Source organism: Sprattus sprattus (assembly GCF_963457725.1).
Source record: "Sprattus sprattus genome assembly, chromosome: 14".
Lineage (NCBI taxonomy): Eukaryota > Metazoa > Chordata > Actinopteri > Clupeiformes > Clupeidae > Sprattus > Sprattus sprattus.
In genome coordinates this window covers 4,643,656-4,656,155 of record NC_137912.1, presented here as the reverse complement: position 1 = coordinate 4,656,155, position 12,500 = coordinate 4,643,656, and the positions used below count along the sequence as shown (strand labels likewise).

Sequence of the window (12,500 nt, the reverse complement as noted above, 5' to 3'; positions counted from 1 at the left end):
TACTAACAATGAACAATATTTTTAAACTGAGCCATTTATTCACAATGCTGACACTAGCATCACATAATTAACAAGTACTCGATGTTCATGTAGATACTCGATAACTTGAATCCATAAGTACTCTCTTTGCACCCCCTAAAACAGACACAGGACCACAGACACCTCCTTTTTAAACAGACACCTCCTTCTGAAACAGACACAGGACCACAGACACCTCCTTCTAAAACAGACACCTCTTTCTAAAACAGACACAGGACCACAGACACCTCCTTCTTAAACAGACACCTCCTTCTGAAACAGACACAGGACCACAGACACCTCCTTTTTAAACAGACACCTCCTTCTGAAACAGACACAGGACCACATACACCTCCTTCTTAAACAGACACCTCCTTCTGAAACAGACACAGGACCACAGACACCTCCTTTTTAAACAGACACCTCCTTCTGAAACAGACACAGGACCACAGACACCTCCTTTTTAAACAGACACCTCTTTCTAAAAGAGACACAGGACCACAGACACCTCCTTCTAAAACAGACACCTCTTTCTAAAACAGACACAGGACCACAGACACCTCCTTCTAAAACAGACACCTCTTTCTAAAACAGACACAGGACCACAGACACCTCCTTCTAAAACAGACACCTCTTTCTAAAACAGACACAGGACCACAGACACCTCCTTCTTAAACAGACACATCCTTCTTAAACAGACACCTCTTTCTAAAACAGACACAGGACCACAGACACCTCCTTTTTAAACAGACACCTCCTTCTGAAACAGACACAGGACCACAGACACCTCCTTCTTAAACAGACACCTCCTTCTGAAACAGACACAGGACCACAGACACCTCCTTTTTAAACAGACACCTCCTTCTGAAACAGACACAGGACCACAGACACCTCCTTCTTAAACAGACACCTCCTTCTGAAACAGACACAGGACCACATACACCTCCTTCCAACTCTCACACATGTTCACTCAACAACAAACAGTCCTTCAAAGTTCCACAACAGCCCACAGATCCAATGACCTCATTACTGAGGCAGTTATTTTGTGAGTGTCTGTAAGTGTGTGAGTGTGTGTGTGTGTGTGTGTGTGTGTGTGTGTGTGTGTGTGTGTGTGTGTGTGTGTGTGTGGAAGACATCCTTCTCATCGACGGAATTGATTCAAAGGTGTCCGTTTAACAGATGAGCTGGCCTATTGCAGCCAGCAGAGAGAGAGAGAGAGAGAGAGAGAGAGAGAGAGAGAGAATACGTGGAATGAGAGCCAGCCGCTCGTCATAAGCACACTGCCAAAAACTGCAGGCTGATGAGAGAAGAGGCGAAGGGGAATGTAAGGAGGGAGGAGAGGATAATCAGGAGAAAGAAAGAGGGATTGAGAGAGAGAGAGGGAAAGAAAGAGGGATTGAGAGAGAGAGAGAGAGAAAGACAACTAAAAGCACTGCAGTGTAGGAGTGTGTACTGTCCTTTAAGCAAGGCCACGCAGGTGGTGAATCAGAGGCTAGTCAGTGCGGTGTGTCACTGTTTGTTTGTGTGTGTGTGTGTGTGTGTGTGTGTGTGTGTGAGAGAGAGAGACTCTGGTGGTAATACTGCAGTGTGCTGTAGTCTTCATGAGAACACAATGCTCTGCAGTAGTGGGTGTTTAACACCTCCAGCCCTGGAGAGCACACACACACACACACACACACACACACACACACACACACACACACACACACACACACACACACACACACACACACACACACACACACACACACACACACACACACACACACACACACACACACACACACACACACACACACACACACACGCGCACGTGGATAATAAACTTCAGCTGCAGCTGAAGGCTTTGCACCTCAATGGTAGATACTGTGATAACGTAAAAAAAAAAAAAAAACAAGAAACGCAACCAACCACTGACTGCAGTAGATGAAGAAATTCTGCATCCTTTGGTCTAAAAATGTATGGTATGGTGTTTTGGTGATTTCCTGCAAAACGTTCCTACTCTGGCTTCAGATAAAGCATGAATATTTACAAAATGGCAAAATTGCACACCGAAAATGACTTCAAGAACAGGTACAGTTGTTAAGTCGTGGGACAGTATTCAAGGGTAGACATGGTTACAATGAAGATGGCTTTTTAATAACTGTATTACTACCGCAGACTTAATCCAGTGTAACAGGTGGTGATGAGGACGACCAATGCAGTGACATCGTCATGACAACAATACTGATTCAATATCTATTCTAGCATTGATTAGAAGTAGTAGTAGTAGTAGTTGGAGGAGGAGGAGGAGGAGGAGGAGGAAGGCTTGAGGAGGACCAACGCACAGTAATGATGACAACGTCATGACAACAGTTCTGATTCACAGTAATGATGGCAACGTCATGACAACAGTTCTGATTCACAGTAATGATGGCAACGTCATGACAACAGTTCTAATTCAACATCTATTCTAGCATTGATTAGAAGTAGTAGTTGGAGAAAAAGGAGGAGGTGGAGGAGGAGGAAGAAGAGGAGGTGGACGAGGAGTTGGAGGAGGTTAAAGAGGAGGAGGAAGAGGAGGTTAAAGAGGAGGAGGAAGAGGAGGAGGAGGAAGATGAGGAGGAAGAGGAGGAGGTGGAGGATGAGGACGAAGAGGAGGTTAAAGAGGAGGAGGAAGAAGAGGAGGGCTTACAACGTATGGTGGAGGAGGGGGAGGAGGAGGAGGAGGAGGAGGAAGAAGAGGAGGAGGAGAAGGAGGAAGAAGAGGAGGAGGAGAAGGAGGTGGAGGAGGAGGAGGAGGAGGAGGAAGAAGAGGAGGGCTTACCCGTATGGCGGCCTTGTTGCAGCACACCTTGTTGATGGCCAGCCATGTGGGGATCTCCAGCATGTTCTGCAGCACCTCCTCATCGAGCTCCAGGTTGGTCAGCTGACCCTCCCCTTTGAGCGTGCTCAGGTTGATCTTGTCCGGGGACAGGTTCTTGGCAAACCTGCAGGTGAATCAGGGTGTGATGGAGGACAGGACAGAAAGAGGGAGGGAGGGAGGGAGGGAGGGAGGGAGGGAGGGAGGAGGAAGACAAGAGACACAGAGAGAAAGAGAGGGGAGAAAAACAAAGACAAATTACAACATGCAAACCAGGCAGAGAGAGAGAACGATATATAGAGAAAGAGAGAGCGATGCATGCAGATGTGTGTGTGTGCATGTGTGTGTGTGTGTGTGTGTTTGTGTTTGTTTCTGCACACTGCCAAGTCAATCTGTCCCCACAAGACGCCACCTACAACCATAATTAGGCCACTGCATCACTTACACCGTAACTTCTTTTTATGTCAAACACCTCGTCTGTCTGGTTTTTACTATTTGTTTTCTTAAACTGCACTGTTTTGTCAAACTGTTATTATTTATTATTTATTTTAATTATATAATTTTGTATTGTTATTTCCTTTTTTTTCCCCCATATCTCTCCGTCATGCCATGCCAAGGGAAAACGGATGAAAACTATCTAACCTAGCTAGGCTAATTCCGGTGCATTTACATTTTCTGGGAAATGTTTATCAATATACACGGTCCCTTTTCAAATAAACGCATAAACTTCAAATAAACGCATAAACATGAGCGGTCCTTTGGACACTGGCACTGCCTCCACAAGGGAAATAAAAGTTTCATGTGTATATGTGGGAGGAAGAGAGTCTAAAGATGTTTGTCTACAGGAAACACTGAGTGTGTTGAAGTGCAAGAGAGAGTGGATGTGAAACGGTGTGTGTGGCTGCGTGCATATCTTCTCATCGGCCAAAGCTGACATCCTCCCAACATGAGTGTTTATCAATGTATCCATGTCAGTGAGTTAAGATGTGTGTGTGTGTGTGTGTGTGTGTGTGTGTGTGTGTGTGGGAGTGTGTCTGTAAGCCAATCTAAATATGTGTGTTTAGAGGGTTGGTATCGCCATCAGTATGATCTCCAACTCTCACTGCTCACACCCAAGTACTTTGTGCATTCATCTGTGTGTGTGTGTGTGTGTGTGTGTGTGTGTGTGTGAGAAAGACACATATACAGAAAGCCAGTGCAATGTTCAAGTGTTCAGCTATGTGTAGAGGCCCTATCTCCCGACCGTCCAAAGCTCATCCACTCCCTCCTGTCATCATCATCCGTGACCTTGTCTTTGTCTTTGTCCTAATGCCATGTGTTTGATTGTGGAGTTAATGGTTTACCTGGTGGAGTCCTCAAGGGTCATTAGCCTCTCTCTGTGACTACATGTTGACCTGTTTTCCCCCACAATCTGTGCCCTGCATCGCTCAGATAAGAACCAAGCGCAATCGCACCAGTTTCCCCACCATTCAAACACTCAAACACTCACACACACACTGTACACACACACACACACACACTGTACACACACACACACACACACACTGTACACACACACACACACACACACAAACACACACAACACAAAGGCTCTCATACATCATTCCTGTTTCCTCACTACATGGATGAGAGTGCCATAAAGCAATTGTGTTTTGGCTCCATACAAAACACAAAAACACACAAATCATAAATTACTGGTTCGTAACTGGTTATTGAGTCCATTTCTGAAAGGGACTTCTTTTGTATTAATTAAAAGTGAAAATAATTGCTCACACCCACATGCCCAATTATTGTTGTTATTGCCACATGCCCCCTTTCAATTACAGACCCCCTGTTGCCCCTGGTTACTCTTCGACTCAAAGTCCCTCACTTGTCCTATATGAGGGGAATTCCCATGACTACTAATGGCGTCAAACAGGATGGCAAACTCCATGTATCTGTAGTGGCCGCACAGACACAGACACACGCACACGCACACACACACACACACACAAACTTCTTCTATCTGCAGTGGCCGCACAGACACACGCACACGCACACGCACACGCACACACACACACACACACAAACTTCTTCTATCTGCAGTGGCCGCACAGACACACGCACACGCACACACACACACACCTCATCCATCTGCAGTGGCCGCGCATATAGCATTATTTGAGCCAGTGATAAAAGCCTCAGAAATATTACGTGGTGCTCACTCAGTGGGCGGATACTGGCTGACAGTGGAATATGGCATGCCACACACACACACACACACACACACACACACACACACACACACACACACACACACACAAAGCTTGCCATGAAAATAGCGAGGGAGGCAGATTTTGTCTACGTTCGAAGGAGATCTGCCTCACATAAATATGTGATGACTTAGGACAGATGGTCCCAATGCTGTCAAGACAGGCTGTCCGGTGGGTCATTGTCCACCTCATTGGCCTGCTACCTGAGTCTCCCAGACATTCAGAGGAAAAGTACAAGGACAGGGATGGAGCAGGTAGCAGAGGGGACATACTCAAATGAAGGTCAAATATCTAAGGTCTGCCTTTCAGTTTGGCAAAATGGCATCGATGCAATTGTAAAAATACAAACCCGTGTATTGACCAGACCACACATGTGTTCAAAATGCAGATTATACAACGTTACCATCGTGTCATGTGAAACTAAATGGCACGTAGTTGTGGTGCAAGCGCTACTAGCCATTTAAAAGTTGAAGTATGAAGTAGGGATGGGCATTTCAAGCAAAAATAGGCTGTTACACTCCCTCCCCTCACGCACACACACACACACAGAAACACACACACTCACACACACACACACACACACACACACACAGAAACACACAATTATAGGCTTCCTTATTCCCACTCAAAGTGAAAAACATGTATTAAGCAAGCATTTAGTGTTATGGTGTCATGTAGGAAAGGACGCTTAACATCTAAGCTGAACCATTAATTGGTCCCCTGGCGACCTAGTAGACTCCCATAACCAACAATCATCTGACAGGCTTGCAGGGGGAATCTCAATTAACGTGTTGTGGTAGGGCTAGGGGGAGGGGGGACTTCTCCACCTTCATTCACTACATTTATATCAGTCAGCCCTGTCCTCCAATGGTGTCCCATTACTCCTCTCAGGAGGTTTGAGACTCTGAGTAGCCCCTTATACATGCGTCAATGTAAAGCTGTTACATCGCGTCTGCACCGATAGAAACTCGCGAACGTGTTACAATTGCCTCATGTATAAGGGGTCTAGATGTGAACTGTTCGTTTTTCCGCCGATCGTCTGAGCCTTTCGAGAGAGGTGGTTTACCACGATCGTTCGGCTCAGTAAAGGGCGTGTCAAATCAGGCCGATGTGTCATGGGGAGTCGGTGCGTGACTGGGGGGAGACGGTGACAGGAGGCTAGAAAGTTCGAGGCTGGTGTCTCATTACTCCTCTCAGGAGGTTTGAGACTCTGAGTGTTTGAATGGAACTTATGACTTGTGGTAATTAATGCAAATGGATCGAGGCGTCTAGGATGGGCCCAGCACACACACACACACACACACACACACACACACACACGGGCATCTAGGACGGGCCCAGCACACACACTGACACAGACAGACAGACAGACAGACAGACAGACAGACACACACACACACACACACACACACACACACACACACGGGCATCTAGGATGGGCCCAGCACACACACTGACACAGACAGACAGACAGACAGACAGACAGACAGACAGACAGACAGACACACACACACACACACACACACGGGCATCTAGGATGGGCCCAGCACACACACTGACACAGACAGACAGACAGACAGACAGACAGACAGACAGACAGACAGACAGACACACACACACACACACACGGGCATCTAGGATGGGCCCAGCGGATCAAAGGGCCGCTACTAAAACGCTACTTTCAGGACTGCATCAATGAGTAACCACCGAGGTTCACTGCGGAGAGAAAGTGTTCAAAATGATAGTCTCGCTCTCAGTTGACAGCGGTAGTTGTGGAAAGACACACTGAGGCTGGTAAGGGTGGTATATAGGTCAGTAGGTATTCGGCCTTAGCGATTAATTGCATTTGCGATATAATCGTTCACCGTGGAGAGAAAGTGTTCAAAATGATAGTCTTGCTCTCAGTTGACAGCGGTAGTTGTGGAAAGACACACTGAGGCTGGTAAGGGTGGTATATAGGTCAGTAGGTATTCGGCCTTAGCGATTAATTGCATTTGCGATATAATCGTTCACCGTGGAGAGAAAGTGTTCAAAATGATAGTCTTGCTCTCAGTTGACAGCGGTAGTTGTGGAAAGACACACTGAGGCTGGTAAGGGTGGTATATAGGTCAGTAGGTATTAGGCCTTAACGATTAATTGCATTTGCGATATAATCGCAATATGAAAAAACGTGTTTTCTAGCTTTCTTTCTCAAGATGGTACATTTTGCACACAGTTTTTAAAAAGTGCATGTCTTGTGTTTATACTAACAATCACTTTGTTTAAATAACTTAAATGCACAGGGGCAAAGCCATGGATATACTGTTCTTGTTTCTGTAATGAGCAGTTAAATAGAAATGTAAAATGTCCAAATCGTTCAGGCCTGGTAGGTCAGTAGGTATAGGTCAGTCCCTGCCGATCATGAAATCAAGTCCAGTCATCCGGCTAACTTGAGAAAAACTATACCAGAGATAATTTTTTGTTTAGTTTTTTTTTTTTTTACTTAAAAAAATATTTCTTCTTCTCTCGAGTAATGATCCAATTTTTCGGTTGACTTACTTTCAGTGCAACGCTGACGTCCACATTTGCTGAATGGGCCGGTCTGCACTCTGCACTAATAAGCAGGCTGTGGACCGTAGACCAGCCCGTCATTAAAGTACAGAGCCAAGGTCATGGGCTTGATTCTGTGACTGCTATAAACAGCATACAGCAACTCAACAGCAAAGTTACTGTAGGGCAAAGATAATGCTACTACAGTGACAACAAATGCATTAGGCTACCCTGAGCCTACCTGCTGCATCAGCCACAACACAGAGGTCAACTGGAAGACCTAAGCTTGCGAATGACTGACTTCAGCTTTTGTTGGCATAGAGGCTTTCACTTTTTTGAACCTAAAATGTGTTTTACAGATTTAAAATACGAATAGGTAGAATGCAATCATTTGTGTTTTATTCGTTTTTCATCCGAAGATGTTTGTTAAATGAACAGGCCACATTTGAAAGCAGATTTATGCACAAATTCATGCATACAAGTAAATCCAGAGGGGTCCCATTTCTTTCCTCGGCACAGAGGTAAACAACCCCCTGCTTAGGTGAACCACACAGACACAGTGGCCACTCAGTCAGGACGTTTACATGGCCTTTATCCGATATTGGCTTAAGTCAGGCTTTGCTATGGGGGGCAACCTCATTATCTCACAGTACATGGCTGTGAGAAATCCAGATCTTGGCCGCGTCAGTTCAAATCAAATGTGGAATGTTTACGAGAGGGCACCTACTTCTAAACTTCTGATCTGTGTTGTTGTTGTTGTTGTTGTTTGATCTGTGTTGTTGTCTCTCTTTGTGTCACTCTGGTCCTACCCTGAGAGTCTGAGACACTGACTGCTCAGCTAATCTAGTTTACACAGTAATCTCACACTTACACAAATGAGCCAGCAGCTCACATGAAAGGAGGGCGATGAGAAGATCAAAGCTTAACACAGACACAGACTGACACACATACACACAACGGCCTTCGCATTCCTCACCATTCAAACATGATTGTGCAACTTATTTGAGCAAAATGAGAGTGAAACACCCACACACACACACACACACACACACACACACACACACACACAGAAAGAGAGAGGGCTGCTTTCCACCCTCGTCATCAGTGCAAACGCACACACACACACAAACAATGTTTATGGGCCTAAACAACATGTCTCATATGTCTACTTAGGCTAAATACAGCACGACAGAAATAAGAGGGGAGAGGGGGTGATAGAAAGACAGACATCGAGTAAAACAGAGAGAGAGAGACAGCGAGAGGGGGTGAAAGAGAGAGAGAGAGACAGCGAGAGGGGGTGAAAGAGAGAGAGAGAGAGACAGCGAGAGGGGGTGAAAGAGAGAGAGAGAGACAGCGAGAGGGGGTGAAAAAGAAAGAGAGACAGAGAGAGAGAGAAATAGAGACAGCGAGTGAATGAGAGAGAGTAGAGTGAAGTGAAAGAGAAAGAGAGAGAGAGAGAGAGAGAGAGAGAGAGTGAGAGGGACACACACACACTGAGTGAACGGGTAGGGAGGGGGTCCAGGCAGCATGTAGCCAGAGGATCCACCCAGCCAGACACTCCAGGGGAAAACATGATGTCAGGACTGAGCCCAACAGAGTCCAGCCTTGTGGAAACTCACTGCTGTTCTCTCTCCATGCTCTCTCCTTCTCCAACTTTATCCCTCTATCTATCTCTCTCTCTCTCTCTCTCTCTGTCCAGCCCTGTGGAAACTCACTGCTGTTCTCTCCTCTCTCCCTCTCTAACTCTAACTCTGCATCTGTCTCCCTCTCGCTGTCTCCCTCTCCATCCCTCCCCTTTCTCTCTCTTTCCCTCTCCTTATCCTTCTCCTTCTCCTTCTCCATCTCTATCCCTCTCAAATCTCTCCCTCTCTCTATCACTGTCTATATCGCTGTCTCTCTCAGTCCTTCTCCAACTCTATGTCTCTCTATCTCTGCATCTGTCTCCCTCTTGCTGTCTCTCTCTCCATCTCTCCCCTTCTCATTCCAAAGGTTATCTCTGGCCTGTCTCTTTCTCCTCCTCTGTCCCCTATAAGACAGTGAGACTACTGAGAATGGGGAAATAAAGAGGCGGAAGAGGAAACGAGTCAAATATCGAGAAGAGAAGTGGATAAATATAGATAGAAAAAGAGAAACAAGACACTCCCTGAAGAAGAAACACAGAATGATGAGGAGAAAAGGAGTAACGAAGAGAGAGAGAGAGAGAGAGAGAGAGAGAGAGAGAGAGAGAGAGAGAGAGAGAGGAGAGAGAAAGAGAGAGAGAGAGACAGAGAGAGAGAATGAAAGAGAGAGTGAGGGAGAGGAAGGAGAGAGAGAGAAATAGAAAGAGAGAGACACAGAGAGAGAGAATGAAAGAGAGAGAATGAGAGAGAGAATGAAAGAGAGAGAATGAAAGAGAGAGAGAGACCATTGAAGGTTCCTGTGTGAATTATTGAAGAGCACAGAGCGCCAGCATCTCCACACCCAGTGTGACGTATAGCATAGCTCTCTGAATGAGACTACACACACACACACACACACACACACAAACACAGCGCCACACACACACACACACACACACACACACACACACAGTGCCACACACACACACACACACACAGGTGTCTGGCCAGACTCCAAGGTAACGTCACCATGCCTGAGCTGTTAAATATTTATCCTCATACACTTGCTGTTGCTGCGATCAGGTGTCGGGGCTCCACAGACCCAGCCAGGGCACAGCAGCACTTCTCCCAGCCCTGCATACAGCAGGCCACACAGGCTGACCTCTCCCAGCCAACAACTACCCAAGGTACCCATGGTCCCTGGAGAAGTGGGTATACTCTTAATGTTTTTAAGCAGCCCATTAGGGCTGGGCGATATGGAAAAAAACATATATCACGATATGGATTATTTTATATCACGATAGCGATATATATCACGATATGCCCTCTTGCTTTACTGGATAGGGGTGTACTTAAAAGTGTGATCCATCACGACCTGTACCACAATTACGCAGATTGTACTGAACGTTTCCATTGAATCTTTAAATAGTAAGATTAAAACAAAGTGCATGACATTTAGTCCAGTGCTTGTGACTTTTAGTGGTTCTTTAATGTAGGCCTACCTTCAGAAGATAAATCAAGTTTAATTTAATTAAAAAACTTTCTTTTCAATGTTTGTTCATATGCTATAGCAATAATGATGAGAAAAACATTTTCTTATATGGCCACGTATAAAAATAAGAAAATTAAGAAGTTGGCCATTACACATACGCCCCATTGACCGCTTCAGCCCGTTGGTGCAACAGTGAAGATGGTCCTGTAAACAAACGCAAGTAAACGATGGAGCTGCGTTTTATCTGGATAAAAAGCATATTAGCGTTTACATTTCCCAACCAATTTCATTTTTATCTTCAAGGGTTTATGATCTACGTGGAGTACCAAAAAAAACCTCCATGCTACTTAGAATCTAGATAGTTAAGCTATAAACGCCAAAGACATATACACATATGCTATGTCTATGATAATCGCTGCTAGATGCTCACTGTTCTTGTGCTCCCACAGCTCCTTCACTTTTGAAATACTGAAAAGAAATCTAAACTAACGAAATAGTGCATCTTAAACTACAACTATTTGACCATCATTGAGAAAAATGGAACAGAATCTGCTAATAAATGGCTACACTTGTATTATACTCGTATTATACGGCTCTCCAAAATGTTCAAAAAAGTTCCGTTGATTTGAATGGGCCACCCCAGCATTTGCACGTCTGTAATGTCTTGATTTTCACTGCTGCAATAAAGTAATGACGCTGTCATTAGCAATGGGTGTCGATGCCCAATTGTATAACAGCGGCTGTGGTAACAGTTACACCTTCCTGCAGCGCGTCCATTATTCATTTTTTTTTTAAACCAGAATTAAATTTCGCGGGCTCTCACCGTCAATCATGTCGCAAGCGTATGATGCAAAGCAGCGTAATGTAAAGCGGTGTCGTGTCGCAAAACCACGTTCTCTAAAATGTATCTTAATATTCTTTTTTTTACAGTTGTATAAACTTAGAGTTTGCATAATAAGAAAAGCAAAATGTTATATTAGGATGTGAAATTATATTAAAATGTATATTAGCTGTAATAGTGAAAAAATAAGTTTATCACGATAGAAACGATAGAGGAGAAAGGTCACGATAGACACGTTTCTATCGTCCTCACGATATATATCGTCATATCGCCCAGCCCTACAGCCCATACAGCACAGGATAAACGCCCTGTTTTGAGAAGTGGGTATACTCAATGCTGACTGAAAAATAAGTGGGTATACTCCGTATACCTGCGTATACCCTGGACTACACCACTGGAAACACCTGAATGAAGGAGGGGGTGTTGGGGGCTAAGGGACATGAGGTATATCTAAGGACCCCCCCCCCCCCCCCCGTCAATATGACCTTAGCATAGAGACTGACTGGATATAGTTCTGTTGGGTAAAATAAAGGGAAATAACAAAAACTGAACAGAGTAGTCATGATAGCATTACATTGGATGGACCAAATGGGTTCTGTTTTGAGACCAAATGCATAGAGAGTGATGGAAAATGTATCATCTTCTTCAGTATGCATCTCCAAGTTCTAATTTGCCATCAGGCTGTATTAAGGTCGTCTCTGCTAAAGTGACCGAACTGGAGAAGTAGGAGTAGCTGATGTTGTGACCTGCTTGTTGTTGTGAGTATTGTTTATAGTTACAACAGCATAGATTATTGTGACTATTGTTGATATGTTTATAGTTACAACAACAGCATAGATTATTGTGACTATTGTTGATATGTTTATAGTTACAACAACAGCATAGATTATTGTGAGTATGGTTGATTTTATTTATAGTTCCAACAGCA

At 44.7% G+C, this 12,500-nt stretch overlaps 1 protein-coding gene across 1 annotated transcript in view; it reads right to left on the bottom strand.

Annotated features, from left to right (window-relative positions):
- Positions 1-12,500, bottom strand: part of bltp3b (bridge-like lipid transfer protein family member 3B) — a 57,330-nt gene that overhangs the window by 39,050 nt on the left and 5,780 nt on the right. The window contains exon 2 of the mRNA XM_080850914.1: positions 2,825-2,987. Within this exon, the coding sequence (XP_080707040.1) occupies positions 2,825-2,987 (163 nt within the window). The remainder of the gene's footprint in view (positions 1-2,824; positions 2,988-12,500) is intronic.